This window comes from Bos grunniens, chromosome 23 (assembly GCF_055505025.1).
Source record: "Bos grunniens cultivar Pamir isolate PY7600 chromosome 23, Bosgru_T2T1.0, whole genome shotgun sequence".
NCBI classification, from domain to species: domain Eukaryota; kingdom Metazoa; phylum Chordata; class Mammalia; order Artiodactyla; family Bovidae; genus Bos; species Bos grunniens.
Genome location: NC_141187.1, coordinates 4,421,097 through 4,440,139, shown reverse-complemented (window position 1 = coordinate 4,440,139; position 19,043 = coordinate 4,421,097). Strand labels below are relative to the sequence as shown.

At 39.6% G+C, this 19,043-nt stretch overlaps 1 protein-coding gene across 4 annotated transcripts in view; it reads left to right on the top strand.

Moving 5' to 3' along the window:
• ZNF451 (zinc finger protein 451) overlaps positions 1-19,043 on the top strand; it is a 90,128-nt gene that overhangs the window by 62,304 nt on the left and 8,781 nt on the right. For 3 of the 4 annotated variants that reach the window (XM_086370970.1, XM_086370971.1, XM_086370972.1), the window contains exons 12-14: positions 3,499-3,629; positions 4,486-4,672; positions 11,343-11,411. In XM_086370970.1, coding sequence (XP_086227096.1) covers positions 3,499-3,629; positions 4,486-4,672; positions 11,343-11,411 — 387 coding nt within the window. The remainder of the gene's footprint in view (positions 1-3,498; positions 3,630-4,485; positions 4,673-11,342; positions 11,412-19,043) is intronic. The other variant, XM_086370973.1, reaches the window with a different exon arrangement.

Here is a 19,043-nt window from a genome sequence, read left to right as displayed (position 1 = left end):
TCCCAGCATCAGGGGCTTTTCGAATGAGTTGACACTTTGCATCAGATGCCCAAGATGGCCAAAGTATTGGAGCTTCAGCTTCAGCATCAGTCCTTCCAATGAATATTTAGGGTTGATTTCCTTTGCATTGACTGGTTCAATCTCCTGATTGTCCAGGGGACTCTCAGGAGTCTTCTCCAGCACCACAATTAGAAAGCATCAATACTTTGGCGCTTGGCCTTCTTTGTGGCCCAACTCTCAGATCCGTACATGACTATTGCAAAAAACCATAGCTTTGACTAGACGGACCTTTGCCAGCAGAGTGATGTCACTGTCTTTTAATATTCTGTCGAGGTTTGTCATAGCTTTTCTTCCAAGGAGCAAGTGTGTTTTAATTTCATGGCTGCAGTCACCACTGTTCACAGTGATTTTGGAGCCTAAGAAAAAGAATCTGTCACAGTTTCCATTACTTCCCTGTCTGTCTGCCATGAAGTGATAGGACTGGATGCTATGATCTTAGTTTTCTGTATGCTGGGTTTTAAGCCGGCTTTTTTCACTCTCCTCTCACCCTCATCAAGAGTCTCTCTAGTTCCTTTTCACTTTTTGCCATTAGGCTGGTATCATCTGCATATCTGAGGTTGTTGATATTTCTCCCTGTGATCTTTATTCCAGCTTGTCATCAGTTTGCATGATATACTCTGCGATATAGCCTTGATGTACTCCTTTGCCAATTTGGAACCAGTCTGTTGTTCCATGTCCAGCTCTTAACTGTTGCTTCTTTACCTACATACAGATTTCTCAAGAGGCAGGTCAGGTGGTCTGGTATTCCCAGCTCTTGAAGAATTTTCCGCAGTGTGTTGTGATCCACACAGTCAAAGGCTTTGGCATAGTCAATAAAGCAGAAAAAGATGTTTTTCTGGAACTCTCTTGGGTTTTCAGTGATCCAGTGGATGTTGGCAATTTCATCTCTGGTTCCTGTACTTTTTCTAAATCCAGCTTGAACATCTGGAAGTTCACGGTTCATGTACTGTTCCTGGCTTGGAGAATTTTGAGCATTACTTGACTAGCGTGTGAGATGAGTGCAATTGTGCGGTAGTTTGAACATTCTTTAGCATTGCCTTCCTTTGGGATTGGAATGAAAACTGACCTTTTCCAGTCCTGTGGCCACTGCTGAGTTTTCCAAATTTGCTGACATATTGAGTGCAGCACTTTCACAGCATCATCTTTCAGGATTTGAAATAGCTCAATGGGAATTCCATCACCTCCACCAGCTTTGTTTATAGTGATGCTTCCTAAGGCCCACTTGACTTCACATTCCATGATGTCTGGCTCTAGGTGAGTGATCACACTGTTGTGATTATCTGGGTCATGGAGATCTTTTTTGTATAGTTCTTCTGTGTATTCTTGCCACCTCTTCTTAATATCTTCTGCTTCTGGTAGGTCCATACCATTTCTGTCCTTTATTGAGCCCATCTTTGCATGAAATGTTCCCTTCGTATCTCTAATTTTCTTGAAGACATCTCTAGACTTGCCCACTCTATTGTTTTCCTCAATTTCTTTGCATTGATCACCGAGGAAGGCTTTCTTATCTCTCCTTGCTATTCTTTGGAACTCGGTGTTCAAGTGGGTATAGCTTTCCTTTTCTCCTTTGCCTTTAGGTTCTCTTCTTTTCACAGCTATTTGTAAGTCCTCCTCAGACAACCCTTTTGCCTTTTTGCATTTCTTTTCCTTGGGGATGATCTTGATCCCTGCCTCCTGTTTGTACAGGAGGTCACGAACCACCATCCATAGTTCTTCAGGCACTCTACCTGTCATATCTAATCCACTGAATCTATTTGTCACTTCCACTGTATAATTGTAAGGGATTTGATTTAGGTCATACCTGAATGGTCTAGTGGTTTCCCCTACTTTCTTCCGTTTAAGTCTGAATTTGACAATAAGGAGTTCATGCTCTAAGCCACAGTCAGCTCCTGGTCTTGTTTTTGCTGACCATATAGAATTTCTCTGTCTATGGCTGCAAAGAATATAATCAATCTGATTTTGGTATTGACCACCTGGTGATGTCCATGTGTAGAGTCTTCTCTTATGTTGTTGGGAGAGGGTTTTTGCTATGACCAGTGCGTTCTCTTGGCAAAACTGTATTAGCCTTTGCCCTGCTTCATTCTATACTCCCAAGGCCAAATTTGTGTGTTACTCCAGGTGTTTCTTGACTTCCTACTTTTGCATTCTAGTCCCTTATAATGAAGAGGACATGTGTTTTTGGTGTTAGTTCTAGAATGTCTTGTAGGTCTTCATAGAACCGTTCAACTTCAGCTTCTTCAGCATTACTGTTTGGGGCATAGATTTTAATTACTGTGATATTGAATAGTTTGCCTTGGAAACGAACAGAGATCATTCTGTCATTTTTGAAATTGCATCTAAGTACTGCATTTTGGTCTCTTTTATTGTGTGGCTTCTCCATTTCTCTAAGGGATTCTTGCCCACAGCAGTAGATATAATGGTCATCATATGATGGTCATCTAGCTACAGTCCTGCCTTTAAGCCTGTCTTGTCTTTGGACATTCCTTTCTCACTGAGCTTAATCACTGCTAGCTTTTGGTTTAATTTGAGAAATGTGAGACTCTTCATTTCACTAGAACACTTAGAGGCCATTGTGGGGTTATTAATTGGCCTACTTTCAATATTGTGTCTCAGGGTGTAGGATGCCCAAAAGGGCAGAAAGGCAGTGAAGGCAAGTCGGTGGAGCGATGAGAATGCACAGAACACGTGTTAGTTAAGTTTGCTGTCTTGTATGGCATGGTTTGTGGTGCACCCAAGCAGTTACAATGGTAACATCAGTGATCACCATCATAACAATGATGGATAAGTGTGAAATGTCATGAATATCATCAAAATGTGACAGAAAGTTAGCAAATGCTGTTTGATAAATGACATTGATAAGCCCACTCAAGGCAAAGTTGTCACAGACTTTTATTAGTAATAAAAAAAAACAACAGTATTAAAGCACAGTACAATGAAATACGGTGCATTTGCCACGTTTGATAGGAAACAGTATACAAAGAAGAGGAGTAGGACTTAAGATAGAAACCCACTGACCTGGATAAGGCTTTTAGTAAGTCCAGCTTTCCTGATTGACCACTTTTTAACTTCAGTGAGCAGCCTTAACGTACTCGTAAAAAATCCACTAATGCATACATTCATGTAGAACACCACCAAAGAATTTCACACACATTACTGTGATTCTGCTTAACGTCCCTGTGAATCTTCCGCTTACTAGTCAGGTTTGGGGCAGGTGTCTACTTTCCTGAGGTTTCAGCAGCACTCTGGTGATCCCTGTGCTGGAACTGCCTGTTCTGCCTTCTACTCTGGTACTTTCTTTCTAGAAACATTTTTTTCCTAGTATTTGTTTTTCCTTATGGAATTTTCAGTTGTGTCTGCTCTTCTGTTCTGGCTTCTTCTATTTGACTCCGTTTATGCCTGTTGTAAACAACAGTGTTGTTATTATTCTAAATACGACAGGGGGAAACACCAACTGGAAGCCCCCGGCCCACTGTAAGGTCTACAACTACCTGAACCGCATTGGCTGCTTCTTCCTGCATCCTCGCTGCAGCAAGAGAAAAGATGCTGCTGATTTCGCCATATGTATGCACGTGAGTCATTGCTTTATTCAGAATCTGCTGTGAATCTAGGACCCTTTTGATTAATTCTCCCACTTAAATCGTAATGACACTGTAGATTCCTTTTCAGTGCTGTGTCTTTTGTGTAAAACCTTTTGCATCAAGTTCTACTTAAGACCGTTGGGAGCAGGAATGTGGGGATGCAGAACGCAGTACTGCTTCATCCCCAGTTCTAGCCAGCCCTCGGCTATGCACAGTAGAACCTTAACTGTTTCTAGAATAAATGATCAGGAGGTGTCACTCCTGACGCATGAGGCGCTTCCACATTTAACATCTGAAATGAGCACGCCCCGTGATAGTCACTGTTGGCCCAGGTGGAATCTGCATTTGCTTCTGTCTCGGCTAGTCGCCTGGAGAAATGACCCACCTGAGACCCAGCTTAAATTAAATTTTCTGCTTAAGCTTTTCTGTGTCACACTGATAACATGAATTTACTCTGTAGATTTGTTGATTGCTGCTTATATTTTAAACCACAAGATAATTTCTTTTTCCATCTAGCCAGTTTTAAGGTTGAGCTTGCTTGCCTTACTGTTACTTTGCTTACTTTAGCCCTGTTACTACTGTTCCACCTTTATATGGGGGCCTCCTCTTTTTTTCTTTCTGTCTTAGTGGCACATTAAACAGTTTATCTTAAAATTGGCAGCACTTTACATTTTTAAATATGGTATTAATATATTTTATTTGTGAATGAGATCTTTATATCATACTTTAGTGGGAGCAAGGGGACATGTGAAATATACCTTTCTAGGTAGGCGTTCATTCTGAAACAGCTGTAACTTGATTGGAAGCACAGATGCTGATTTGACGTGTGCCGTTTGTTCCAACTTAGGCTGGCCGTCTAGATGAACAGCTGCCCAAGCAGATTCCTTTCACCATCCTCTCAGGAGATCAAGGTTTTCTGGAGCTAGAGAATCAGTTTAAGAAGACTCAGAGGCCAGCACATATACTCAACCCTCACCACTTGGAGGGAGATATGATGTGTGCCTTGTTAAATAGCATATCTGACACCACCAAAGGTATGCAGCTGCAGCCTCGGGGCAAACCGCCCAAAAGGAGGAGACTTCACTGCTGAGAGAAGCCAATAAACTGCTGTCCACTCTGCCCTGCCGCCTGCTTACTAAACTGCCACGCGCTCATGCTTTTGTTGTGTTTCATTCCTTGTCTACTTTCATTTTGAGTGTGTTAGAAGGAGAATGAATTCGTGATTTTCTGGAGCCCTTTTTCGTCTGAAGGATAAAATTTATATTCGTATATTTAATGGTTTGAAATATGCTATTAGAGTTTTGTAAAGCTCAGAATCTGGATCTTCATTTTGTTTTGGAAATTCTAAATTTATCTTCAGTTTTTCAGAAAGCAAAGTGCTTATAGGAGAAACCAGAAAGCAGTAAATATGGCAATACCAAAAAAAAAGAGCATTTAGGAGGTTGACAGTAATAGAACGAAGCCCTGAGCGATTTTATGACCTTGAAGGACTAGGAGCCTCTGTCCTGCACTCTCTCTGCCTTTCTGAGATTGTTCAGTGAATGGGCATGCTGGGGGCCAGTTTAACTAACCAATATTTAGGAAAGGGTATAATTCTAGGGACCCAGATGGGTATTTTTTGTTTTTGTTTTTTTAATTTCTGAAGTAAATGTGGGTAGGAGAGAATAAAAGAATAGTTTTTAAATATCCTAATAAGTTGCAGCCATGAAAAGAGTTTAAAGATACTGATGACTGACTTCAGTGAGAAACTGACTACTTCTTGGAATGTTTATTATTTGCCTTTACATTTCCCAAGTATGCCCTCCTCCTTGCTAATTTCTTCATTTCATATATGTAGAGCCGCATTTTGATTGAAGATCTGTTGTGAAGAACTTTGCTCTGGTCACTCATTGCAATGGATAAATTCAAAGTTAGGAGCCATTGAGCTGCTGGCACACTCGTGCTCTTTAAAGGAAAGCCAACTCTGTTTTGCCTATTTATGTCATATTGTAGTACTGAATTTTATCTTCCTGTTCTATAGTTTTTGTTTTCATTCACTTGCTTTTTCTGTTTGTGGCTTTTTTTTTTCTTTTCTTTCTTTTTAAAAAAATGTTAATTAATATTTTTATTGGAGTATAGTTGATTTACAATGTTGTGTTAGTTTCAGGTGTACAGCCAAGTGAGTCAGTTGTACATATACCTGTAAATCCTCTTTTGTAGATTCTTGTCCCGTACAGGGCATTACTGAGTACTGAGTAGAATTCCCTGTGTCCGTGGCTTTTTTTAACCACTTTTTCTTCCATTCTTTTATCATCCCTTCCCCGATCCTTAAAAACATCTATGTAATAATCTCATAAAATATTTAATTTTCACCTTTGCCACCTAGGCCAACCCCCTTGTCTTCCTCCTGCTGCTCTTGGGAGCATTGCTTTGGTATTGAGAGCTGTTATGATTTTGCCTTTCTTTCAACTTTATTTGGAGTGAAAGCTGCATATAAATAGGTCTGCATGGGTATGTTAGGGTTAGAGGTAAGGTGTAGGTTATTGTTATATACTGAAGTTCTTTTATGAATATTTCTTATACTCTACATATTTTTAAAATCATTTATTCATAGTCAGTGCTCGTTTGAACTTACTGCTCTTTGGGGGCACATGTGTACTTTATTTTGAATTTTTGTGATAAATAAACAGAGGCGATGCAGTGTATAAAGAAGGCCATGGGCATTTGTTCAAATGCTAAGGTAGCTGCTTCCTAGCAGTGTGATTTCAGGTAAAGATATTCAACTTTTTGTGAGTCTCACTTTCATATCTATAAGTCTGTAAGAATTAGTGACATGTATAGTGTCTAGAGTCCAACTCTTTGCACCCCCGTGGACTGTATAGTCCATTGAGTTCTCCAGGCCAGAATACTGGAGTGGGTAGTCTTTCCCTTCTCCAGCAGATCCTCCCAACCCAGGGATCGAACCCAGGTCTCCTGCATTGCAGGCGGATTCTTACCAGCTGAGCTACAAGGGAAGCCCAAGAATACTGGAGTGGGTAGCCTATACCTTCTCCAGCAGATCTTCCCAATCCAGGAGTTGAACCAGAGTCTCCTGCATTGCAGGCGGATTCTTTACCAGCTGAGCTATAAGGGAAGCCCAGAAAGCACATAGGTGCTCAGTAAATAGTAGGTATTATTAATTATTAATACCATAAAAAGGAAACATGATTCCCAGCGACTATATATATATTTTTTAGATTTTCTCTCTACTGTTTTCTTTTTTTAATTGAACCAAAATATACATGCTTTTGGGCTTCCCTGATGACTCAGATGGTAAAGAACCCAACTGCAGTGTAGGAGACCCAGGTTTGATCCCTGGGTTGGGAAGATACCCTGGAGAAGGGAATGGTTACCCACTCTAGTATTCTTGCCTGGAGAATTCCATGGACAGAGGAGCCTGGGGGGCTACAGTCTGTGGGGTTGCAGAATTGGACACGACTGAGCAGCTAACACTTTCACATGTAAGATTTACCATGTTAACCATTCTGAAATGTCCAGTTGCGAGGTGTGTTTGTGTGAAGTCACTCAGTCACGTCCGACTCTTTGTGACCCCATGGACTGTAGCCTGCCAGGCTCCTCTGTTCATGGGATTTTTCAGGCAAAAATACTGGAATGAGTTTCCATTTCCTTCTCCACGGGATCGTCCCAACCCAGGAATCGAACCCAGATCTTCATTGAAGGCAGATTCTTTACCACTGAGCCACCTGGGAAACCTGTTGTATGGTGTTAACTGCATTCACATTGCTGTGTGGCCATCACCACCATCCATCCCCAGAACTCCTTTCGTCTTGACAACTGAAACCCCATGCCCATTAAACAGTAACTCCCCACTGTCCTTCCCCCAGCCCGTGGGGAGCCAGCATTCTGTCTCCTGTCTATGAATGTGACTACCCTGAGTGTGTCCTGTAAGTGAAATCATGCAGCCTTTCTGTTTTTGTGACTGGCTTATTATTTCACTGAGAAAAACGTTTCCTCAGGTTTTACCCATGTTATAGCCTGTGTCGAAGGGTCCTTTTTAAGGCTGAGTAGTGCTCCGTTGTATGTCTGTGCCCCCTTTTGCTATCTGTTTACCCATTGGTGGTCACTTGGTGCGTGTTCATGCTTTAGCTGTTGTGAGTCATGTTGCTGTAAGCATGGGGGCAGGCGTCTCTTCCAGACCCTCCGTTAGTTTCTGTGAGTATATGCCCAGAAGTGTGGTTGCTAGGTAACATGGTAACTCTATTCTAATTTTTTGAGAAACCTCCATATTATTTTCCACATGGACTATAATATTTTACATTCCCACCAATAGGTCATGAGGCTTCAGTTTCTCTACATCCTTGCCAACAATTGTTATTTTCTGATTTTTGTTTTTGATGATAACCATCCTCATGGATACACAGTGGTATCTCGTTTTGGTCTTCATTTCCATTTTCCAAATAAGCATCTTTTCATGTGCTATAGCCAATGCATTTTAAAAGTAATGAAAATTATTAAAATTAAGTGGCCAAACAATAAACTTTATAACTGATTAGAAAATCAAAGACCAGTGATTTTTGTGGGTAACTTTATTCCTTCACCTTTCCTAACAAATGGCCTTAAGAATAATAAGAGTTTTTGGTAAGAAATGGTATTTAATATGCATTAGAACTGAGAAGCATTTCTCAGTGCACAGACCTCGCGGTCAGTGTGCACCCCGCACTCTCACAGGGGCGGAATATTACTGTGGGTACTGTTTGGGGTAAATCAGTTACTCTCTGTAGCAGGATGAGGCTTTAAGTTAAGATTAAGATTTGAATGTGTCATGATTTCTGCCCTGTAAACTCAGTCTCCTGTGCATCAGGGCTCCAGCAGCAGCACTTTGATTACAGTATATGCATATCCCTGTGGAGACATGTAACGACACTAACCTGTCCTGAGTTGACACCCATGGCCTCCTTATCCTTCTATTAGTTCTATTTTATATTGTACTGATTGTCACTTTTTAAAAGTTTACCGAGATACATGGATGCTTTCTAGTGATCCTGGTCAGAGGAGCCTGGTAGGCTTTTTCTTTTTTTAAACCTTTCACATCTTATTCACAAATATGTGTTCATTCTAACTCAGGCCTCATATTTCAAAGATGCAGACATCACTTGTCACTTCAGTGTTGTTTTAAAGAAGAAAAAGGGAACTAATCTTTTTATTGAGGACCTACTGTATGCCGGCTGCCATGCTAGGTGTTTTTTGTATTTGTAGTGTTGAAGATGTTTATAACATTCAAAGAACTTCTTCCACGTGTTATTTACTCCTCCTTGCATCACTGTGAGGTGGGATATGTTAGGTCTCCCCCTTTTGTACATGACAGAACAGAGGCCCAGAAATGTTGAAATAGCTGCCTAGGGCCAGACAGCCATCATCTGCGGAGACAGGTTTTCACTGATGCGAAGCCCCAGTTTTATGTTAGAGACTCTAGTGTGCGTTGTTGGCTCTTACCATGTCCTTGAAGAATGAAGATGAGAGACGCTGTGCTACAGTCTAATGACTTTGCAGAGCATGTGTAGATACCAACTATGAGTGCTTAAAAAAATAACAGGAAGATGCTTTTTCTTTTTGTAGAAGATAAAAAGATTTGATTGTGCATTCTGGTCCTTTAAAAAGTAAGCTGATTGTCAAACATATCCAACTTGTCATTGTAAGTTCCCCAGGATCTTTTGTAAGTCAACTAGGAAGCCCTGTTTTCTTTCTTTTGACTGTAGAATTGCAGTCACCGTTTGTGAGGGCTGTTTGAGTCAAAGGAACCATGTCAGCAGCATTTTTATTTGCACTGTGTGATGTTGTTCCTGGTTGTCACGCTCTTTGTAAGATAAAATAACTGCTACTTGTTTTTATATAAGCTCTTAAAGATCTGTTTGTGTAAAGAACTTGACGTTATCTTATAGGTTAGTTCAAGAATATTGATTTGCTTTATGTAAGATTTTCTCTTTAAAAACAGTTTTGTGTATTCAGGTGTTTATAGTTCTTCAGTAATTAAACATCTTCCTTTGAATTTTATATAAAGTTTGAACTTTCCTAGAATATTTTTTCTTCAGTAATACAAGGGTGAACTAGAATATAGGCTGTTATGAATTACTGAATTTAAATTGAAAACAGACTTTAGTAAAGTCTGTTTACTGTTTAAAGACTTTACTTTAGTTAAGTCTCTTTAAAGCATAGTATGTTTCAAGATGGTTTTTGTTGAATCTGAACACAGTCCGTGGCCACCTGGTTTATGACCCTGGGACTTTGTTGTATTTTTTTGGTTTGTGTCTTCATTTTGAAATGAGTGGGATGGAGGTTGGTACCAATTACACAGGTTTCTAAAGCCATCTTAAAAACTGAGCAATGAGTTTACCCTGCTGTGAAGGTGTAGGTGGCTGAAGCAGTGGCGTGCCCTGTTGAATAGGCATTATGTGAAATAGCTGTTAAGTCTAATTCTGAGCTTCTGTCTGCCTCTTTCCATATGGTACAGTTAATTCTATGCAAGGTACTGAAGACAGAAAAAATTTTTCATGATTTTCTCTGTTCTATGGGTGGTGCTGATTGAGGCAAAAGAAACCTTTAAAAATGTTTACAACCTAGTGTCAAACTCATAGCCCTGTGTAGCCCAGGACTACATAGGCCTTCACTGCAGTGATGGGTTATTTAGACCAGTTACAACACACTGCTTTTGACTGGCCTTGACTTTGAATTATAATAATGGAAAGCTTGGGCAATTTCTTTGTTCCTAATGTTTGAAGAATTAATTTTTCTGTTCTTCAAATTGTAAATATAATGTTTTATTTCACTAAGACATAGCTTGAAATATTTGAAGTAGTAAGTGTATATAACATATTGTAGAAAAAAACATTGTTTTTGCTGGAACAGCAAAAGATGACATAACAAATTTTTGCACTAAAGGAATGTAAGAGTTATACAGTGGTTTCTATTTGTAGACTATGGTAAATTGATTAATTTTTAAATGTATATTTTAGGATTTTACATGTTTTCATATATATATGTCCATATGATTTGTATTCAGTTATTTAAACCCTGATTCAGTCACTCTGATAGAAATTGATTTAAATGTAGTGAAAGTGAAAGCCAGGTCCCTGATGGTACCATGTTCATGTTTTAAGTGGCTGTCATTCATTATTTTAAAGCCTTAGGTCTCTCATTAGTAAGCATAAAAGACATCAACTGAGTTTGTGGCATGCAGAGGCATTATTAATAGTAAACCTACATCTCTGTAGAGATGAATGCTTATGATTTTCGAACTACAGGAGAATTTTTTCTGTCACCACTAAGAAATCTTTTAAAGATGATTTAATGCAAATGAAACTTTGGAGTTTATTTGCTGGATCCAAATAAATTAGCTTTTTAAAATTTACAGTTTTTAAAAAAATGCTGGAACTTATTTCCTAAACATACAAAAAAACCTTTTCAAATAATCTTTTGAATATAGAGCTAAAAGTGAATTACCTATTTCATTCATTTTTATTTTTTCTTGATTTAAGTAGTAGTATTTGGTAATCATTTTTAAAAAAAAAACTAGGGAAAGATGTGTAATACTAAAGGATTGTAATTAGTAAGCTTGGGTATGGGAGGAGTGGAGGAGTCATTGAAAGTCATACCATTTTAGAGTACGTAAATTAATGGCACAGTAACTTTTTCAGAAGTACATTTGCGTTTATTGATTCTTCCTTACAGAATGTGACAGTGATGATAACCTGGGTATAAAAAGTGCTTCAGTGGGAGAAGAATTCAGATCCGCAGAAGGTAACCTACTGGAGTTAACCCTTCACCTACTTGATTCTGTGTTTTATAATTTCTTCCTCTCTTTCTTCATCCCCCTCCTTGCACTGTGTCTTGTTTGGTTTTTTAAAGCTGTTCTTTCATGTAAAAGATAGTTTGCATTTCCTTGTGTAAGATAATTTAGGGACTAGAATGAATGAGGTTTTACCGGAGCCTGTCCACACTCTTGTGTAAGTATGGTCTGTGCTGTTGCTTTCTCACCACAAGAGCATTTGTTGTGACACAAATGGTATACGTCCTGCCCCATCCCGCAACCAAACCTAAAATAATTATTTTTTGACCCTTTGCAGAAAAAGGTTGCTGTCCTGGGGCTAAGAAAGGATTTTGGTTTCCTAATTTTTATTTAAATAGTATTAAATTAAAAATATTAAAAGTTATGCAGTGAAACTATGAAAGCAAGCACTTATGTCTGAGTATTACAAGATTTTTTTGTATAAATTAGGTATGTTTCCCTTCATAGGTTTAAGAGAACTTTTTATATCACTTCACATCAAATCATTTACCAGCTGCCACTGTTTGGTTGTGATGTAAGTCCCAGCTATTACTGTGGGTTTTCCGTAACAGATTGTGCTTTTTAATAATCCTGGGCAGGAAATGAAACAACAGGATTTTGGAAAATAAGCTTACTGAAAGTTGAAACTCTCATATTAGCATCTTTAACATTCAGGAACAATAGTAGGAGTCTTTTTTTTTTTTTTTTAATTTTTTGGCCACGCCACACAGCATGTGGGATCCTAGTTCCTCAACCTGGGATGGAACCCATGCCCTCTGCTGTGGAAGCATGGAGTCTTAACCACTGGACCCCCAGGGAATTGCCACAGTAGGAGTCTTAATATACGTTCCAATGTGGTGGTTGGTGGAGACTTGAGAGTGGAATGTAAACTTAGGGAAGGAGGCGTGGCAAAACGGGCACAAGGAATGGCCCGCTGCTGCGCTTCTGTTTGCGGGCGCTGCTCTAGAGTACGATGGATCTGACTAGGAGCACACTGTGTGCTGTCTCGGGTAGGGAATTGAGTCTGGCAGTGCAATTGATTCTTTTCAGGGAAGATTCTATTCAGAGAAGACTGATCTTTCTTATAGTCAAAATTCATTAGTTAAACAAAATCGGCAGTAAGTCAACAGCTTAATTGGAAGCAAGTTTTCTGACCAGCTTGTTTTCCCAACATGGTCTTGAGAGGTCTGGCTCGGTGCTAAGCAGCCACATAATGACAGGTTAAACAGATGAAAGAACGTTTGTGAGTTTTAAACAGAAACTGCCAGCTAAGTTGTTTATGAAGTCCACGAAAAGAGAAATACCACTGAGCACCTAAGTACTTAAGACTTCGCAGTCTTCACTTACTACCCATGACTAATCCCATGGAAAATGCCAAACAAAATGATAACTTTTAAATAACCACACTTGAAAAACATCCACAGTCCTGTGGGCTCCTAGCTAACCCAGGAAATCTGAGATCTGTATCACTGAATATGTATCAGAATTTCTAGCATTTTGTATCTATGTTACACTTTTTATGACTGGGAGATTTTGAGAGTTTTTACATTTTTATCATGTCTTAGTTTGGAAAAAGTATTACATTAGTGGATTCAAGTAAAGATACTTTAAACTTTTAATTAACTGTCCTATGAAGCAGAGATATAATGCTCTAATCCCAAGAAAATCAAAGTGGTGTCACGTGTGTTTTCATTTCCTGCTTTATGTAAAATGAGTATGAGAAGCACGCAGTGTCCACTCTAAGTTACTGAGCGGCGGCCTCCTCTGTACTTGCCTCCAATGCCTTCCTTTCCCTTCCTTTTCACCCAGCAAGAACCAGCTCAAATACCGTCTCTTAGGTTGAATTGCCACTTTGTAGACAGTTTTGTGTGATCACTGCCTCCTAGATCTTCCATCTTTAAAGAAAGCTAGCGGCTCCCATCTCCAGACTCCCTCTGGTTTAAACATTTTTTTGTTTGTATTTCTCATGCCCACCAGACTGTGAGCCATTCAAGGAGTAGGATCATGTTTTATTTATCTTTATTTCAGTAACAACTAGCACAGGGTTTTAGCACTAAATGATCGTTGAATGAATACACTTCTAACAAACAAAATAAGTTAGGGCTGCTAGGACCCAGCTCCCTATAACTGGATTAAGGAAATTAAGACAGAAACCATTTGGCTGGAGAATATTGGGTGATTGAGTTGACTCTGCACCATGGAAGCAAAGTGATGTTCTAGTCCAAACCCAATAGCAAAACTTCTCCAATCTCCTCTCATTCCTTCTCTCCTCAACACAGCATTTTAAAAGCCTGACAAATGGGTGGTAAAAAGCAGGGTCAGTTTGCTTGTGACTTTGCCCTGGGAAAAGGCAGTTTCTTTTGTGGCCTCCTCTCCCCCCGCTGTGATTATCTCAATCTTTGTTATTCTCTGTAGACCTGTCAGAGTCTTTAACTACCCAAGCCCATTATAAAGATCCTGGGTAGTCTCAGCTTTGGTCTCTGAGTGATATAATATTTTCCAAGTCCCTTAACATCACTGTGTGTCAGTTTCCTCAGTTTTAAAAACAGAAATACTAGTATACCTGCCTTACTGGAGTAGCCTGGCACATGGTAAGCAGTCTGAATTGGTTGCTGCTGCTTGTGGGAATCTTAGTTCCCCAAGCAGGGATCAAACCCACACCTTTAGTAGTGAAAGCATGGAACCAGGGAATTCCCCATGATGGTGACTATTATCAGTATTCACTGTTTACCTGCACCTAAGGTCTGCTCTGTGGAGAAGGCAACAGCACCCCACTCCAGTACTCTTGCCTGGAAAATCCCATGGACGGAGGAGCCTGGTAGGCTGCAGTCCATGGGGTCACTGGGAGTCAGACACGACTGAGCGACTTCACTTTCACTTTTCACTTTCATGCATTGGAGAAGGAAATGGCAACCCACTCCGGTGTTCTTGCCTGGAGAATCCCAGGGACGGGGGAGCCTGGCGGGCTGCCGTCTATGGGGTCACACAGAGTCGGACACAACTGAAGTGACTTAGCATAGCATAGCATAGCATAAGGTCTGCTCTGAAGTATACATGTTCAATAGAGGTATTCTGACCCAAATCCCTGGAAAAGAAGTAAAAGACAGCAATATGTGGGTTGCTGCTAATGTAAAACCGTCTTTCTGTAAATGTCATCAGTTTGCCTTAGAGTTCCTTCAACTAATAGCAGTTGTCAGTACAATTATTAATATTATAACAAATAGTAAAACTATAACATAAACAGTAAAACAGTATAACTCTGTGGCCAGTTTAAAGAACAGAGAAAGAAGAGACTACTGTGTTCAGTTTTTACTTGAATTGTATATGAAAAAAACCTAACACATTTAAAAGTGCTGTTAATTTTAACAACCTATAAGAGTCAGAATATTTCTCCTATTTTTCATAAAAACTTAGTCTTCAAACATTTAGTAATTTGCTTTCAGATTCATAGCCTCCAAATGAGTGGAACATGATTTAGTATAGGCCTTCTAACTCCTATTGCTGAGTTCTTTCTTATTTAGTCATATTACCTCTCTTTCAAAGAGAATGAAATAAAGGCAGAGAGAAAAGAGAATAAGGGAAATACAGACTTAGCCATAACAGAGAAAAACAAGGACATATTTGCTGTAAGTGTTCTATATTTCTTCATGTAGCTTTGAATCACTGTCTAATTTCCTATCATTTCAACCTGAAGGATTCCCTTAGCATCTCTTGGAGGGCAGATTTGCTAATAACAGATTCCTTTAGTTTTTGTCTGGGAAAGTCTTGATTACTCCTCCATTCTTTGTAGATACAGAATTCTTACTTGACAGATTTTTGTTTGTTTTTTTCTTATAGCATTTTAAATATGTTCTCTCACTGTCTTCTGGCCTCCATGATCTTTATGAGAAATAAGCTGTTCGTCTTATTAGAAACGGCTTACACGTGATGAGTTGCTTTCCTCTTGCTGCTTCTGTTGACTTTGGCTTTTGACAGTTTAACTGTAACATGTCTTCAACATGAATCTCTTTGAGTTTCTCCTGTTTGGAGTTTGTTGGTCTTCTTGGATGTGTAGATTCATATCTTTTATCAAATTTGGGACATTTAAACTCTGTTGATTCTTTTTTCTATCTGCTTAATTTTGTTAAACTCCTGTAACAGATTTTTCACTTTAGTTGTACTTTTCAGCTCCAGAATTTCTATTTGGTGGCCTTTCATAATATCCACCTCTTTATGATATTCTATTTTGTTCATACATTGTTTTCACAATTTCCTTTACTGCTTTGCTCATGGTTTACTCTAGGTCTTAGAACATAAGACAGCTGGTTTAAAGTCTTTGTTTAGTAAATTCAATATCTAGGTGTCCTCAGGGACAATTTAATGCAATTTTTTTCACTTTGTATACTTTACTGTTTCTTTGTATTATTTGTGTTTTTGACGAAAATTGGATGTGCAAATATTATAATGTAGTACTTTGGAAATCAGATTCTCTGTCTTCCCCTTGGTGTGCTGTTTGTGATTGTCAAAGGCTATAATTGTCCATGTGCTTAGTTCCAGATTATTTTTGCAAAAACTGTACTCCTTGTCATTTTTGGTTACTGAAGTCTCTGTTCCTTTAGCTTGTTTTCAACTATTGTTTTGACAGAGATTTCTTTGAATACCAGGAGCAAACAACAATCTCTCCTGAGCTTCAGCTGTGTGCTAGCACCTTCAACATTTAGCCAGCTGTGCACTGAGCCTGGTGGCACAGTGGAAAAGAATCTGCCTGCACTGCAAGAGCCACAGGAGACTCAGGTTCCATCCCGAGGTCGGGAAGATCCCCTGGTGGAGGAAATGGCAACCCCCTCCAGTATTCTTGCCTGGGAAATCCTATGGACGGAGGAGTCTGGCAGGCCAAAGAGTCCAGCACAGTTGGAGTGACTTAGCACGCAAGCGTGCACTGCGCCTGCAGACCAGCCAGTGGCGAAGGCTCAGTGTCTTCTCAGGCATTTTCTGAGCGTGCATCCTGTACTGGGTATGTGCCTGGTTACTGAATTTCCCAGGACACAGAGGTGCTTTTGAATGCCCTAATTTCCCAAGGAAATTCTCTTCATGGCTTTTCCTCCCAGATATTAGGTGTTCTCTTGTATGTCTCACCCATCATCTTTTACCCCAGGCCATGGGCTTTTTGTCTGCCTCACAGTGTTTCTGAGCCACGCAGACTGCTTTTCTGCCCGGTGTGGGGCCTGAGCTTGTAAAATAGACGATGCCTTCAGATACAGGATAGAACAAAAGCAGTAAGTTGTGACTTCTGCTCTGCTCTGCTCTGCCTGGAGCCAGGGACGAGGGTCCCACACCAGGAGTATGGGCTGCTGCAGGGAGGGATAGTGAGGTGGTGGGGAAAGGGCAAGTGAAGATACCACTAGGCTTTCCCACTGTTTGTTTGTTTGTTTTTTTAATTATTTGTTTTTGGCTGCACTGGGTCTCTGTTGCTTTTGTGTGGGCTTTCTCAAGTTGCAGTGAGCAGGGGCTACTCGTCACTGCCGTGTACGGGCCTCTCGTTGCCCTGGCTCCTCTTGCTGTGGAGTGCAGGCTCAGTGGTTGTGGTGCGTGGGCTTAGTTGCTCTGAGGCGTGTGGAATCTTCCTAGATAGGGATGGAACCGTGTCCCCTGCATTGGCAGGTAGATTCCTATCCACTTCACCACCAGGGCAGTCCCCATACTGGTGTTTGTGTGATCTTTGTCTGGATTCAGTGTTTGCTTCGTTGCTGTGACCCTTTGAGGATTTTCCAAACTTTTGAGAAAGTTGTTTCTGCCCAACAGTTTAGGCGTGTATTTCAGTGTTGTATGTGGAAGGACGGGTGTTTGGAGCTACCTATTCCACTGATTTGTTGAAAATTCACTCTAGGACCTGTTCTTCTTCTTCATGTCAGTTTTGGAGAATGATGTTTTGCGAGAAATTTGTCCATTTTACCTTGATGGTCAAATGTACCAGTGTGAAGTTGTTCATAGTAGTATTCCTTTATTATATACTTTTTATTTCTTTAGGATCGCTGATGATATCATCTCATTTTTCCCCTAATATTGGTAATTTTTGTTTTCCTCTTCACTAACTTGAAGTTTATCAGTTTATTTGATCATTTCAAAGAGTGAACTGTTTTTAGTTGATAATTTCTCTCCTTTTGGTCTGCTCTCCATTTCATTGATTTCTGCTCTTTATTATTTCCTTCCTTCTACTTTGAGCTTAAATTTTGTCATCTTTTATAGCTTTTTAATGTGACATTTAGACTGTTGATTGAATTTTTTTTCCTTATTTTTTAAATGTAAACATTTAAAGATGTTTATTTCCCTCTAAGCCAGGATAAGCAAGCTTTAAGCTTTTTCTGTAAAATACTAGATAGTAAATATTTTAGGCTTTGTAGTTCCTGTGGTCTCTGTTGGTTACTCAACTCTGCTATTATAGCATGAAAGCAGCTATTCTCAATACATAAACAAAGGAGTGTCAAGTATACAGTGAAGTTTACAAAAGTTACTGGTGGACTGGATTTGGCCCACAGACTGTAGTTTGTCAGCTTTCTACTTTTTACTATGTTCCACAACCTAGACAGCATATTAAAAAGCAGTGACATTACTTTGCCAACAAAGGTCCATCTACTCAAAGCTATGGTTTTCCCAGTAGTCATGGATGGATGTGAGAGTTGGACTATAAAGAAAGCTGAGTGTCAAAAGAATAGATGCTTTTGAACTGTGGTGTTGGAGAAGACTCTTGAGAGTCTGTTGGGCTGCAAGGAGATCAAACCAGTCCATCCTAAAGGAAATCAATCCTGAATATTCATTGGAAGGACTGATGGTGAAGCTGAAACTCCAATACTTTGGCCACCTGACATGAAGAACTCACTCACTGGAAAAGACCCTGATGCTGAGAAAGATTGAAGGCAGGAGGAGCAGGGGACGACAGAGGATGAGATGGTCCCCATGGCATCACCAACTCAATGGACATGAATTTGAGTAAACTCCAGGAGTTGGTGATGGACAGGGAAGCCTGGCGTGCTGCAGTCCATGGGGTGGCAAAGAGTTGGACACAACTGAGTGACTGAACTGACTGTGTTCCACAAATTTTCATGTTTTTGCTATCAGTTTGAAATATTTTCTAATTTTCCTTATATTGTCTCCTTTGATCTATTGACTCTTTAGATATATTGTTGAATTTACAAATATTAATATTTGAATGTCTTATTATTTCTAATTTAATTTTGTTGTGGTAAGAGAATATACTCTGTAAAATTTAAAACTTTTGATATTTATTGAGACTTTCGTGTCTCAACCTGTGGTCTGTCTTGATGAATATTCTGTATGCACTTGAATGTATTTCTGTTTTGATTGTCAGTTAGGTCAAGGTGGTTGATAATATCAGATCTTCATCCTAGTGATTTTTTTTTTATCTAGTTAACCTATCAGTTACCACAGTAGTAACAGTGAGCTTCTTCATCAAGGATTGTAGATTTACTTTTTCTCTTTAGTTATTTTGTGTTTTGAAGTTCTGTTTTTAGTTGCATATACATTTCTGATGTGTGCTAAACTGATCTGTTTAGCGTTATGATACTATGAACTGTTCTTTATCTCTGGTAATACCTTTTATCATAAAA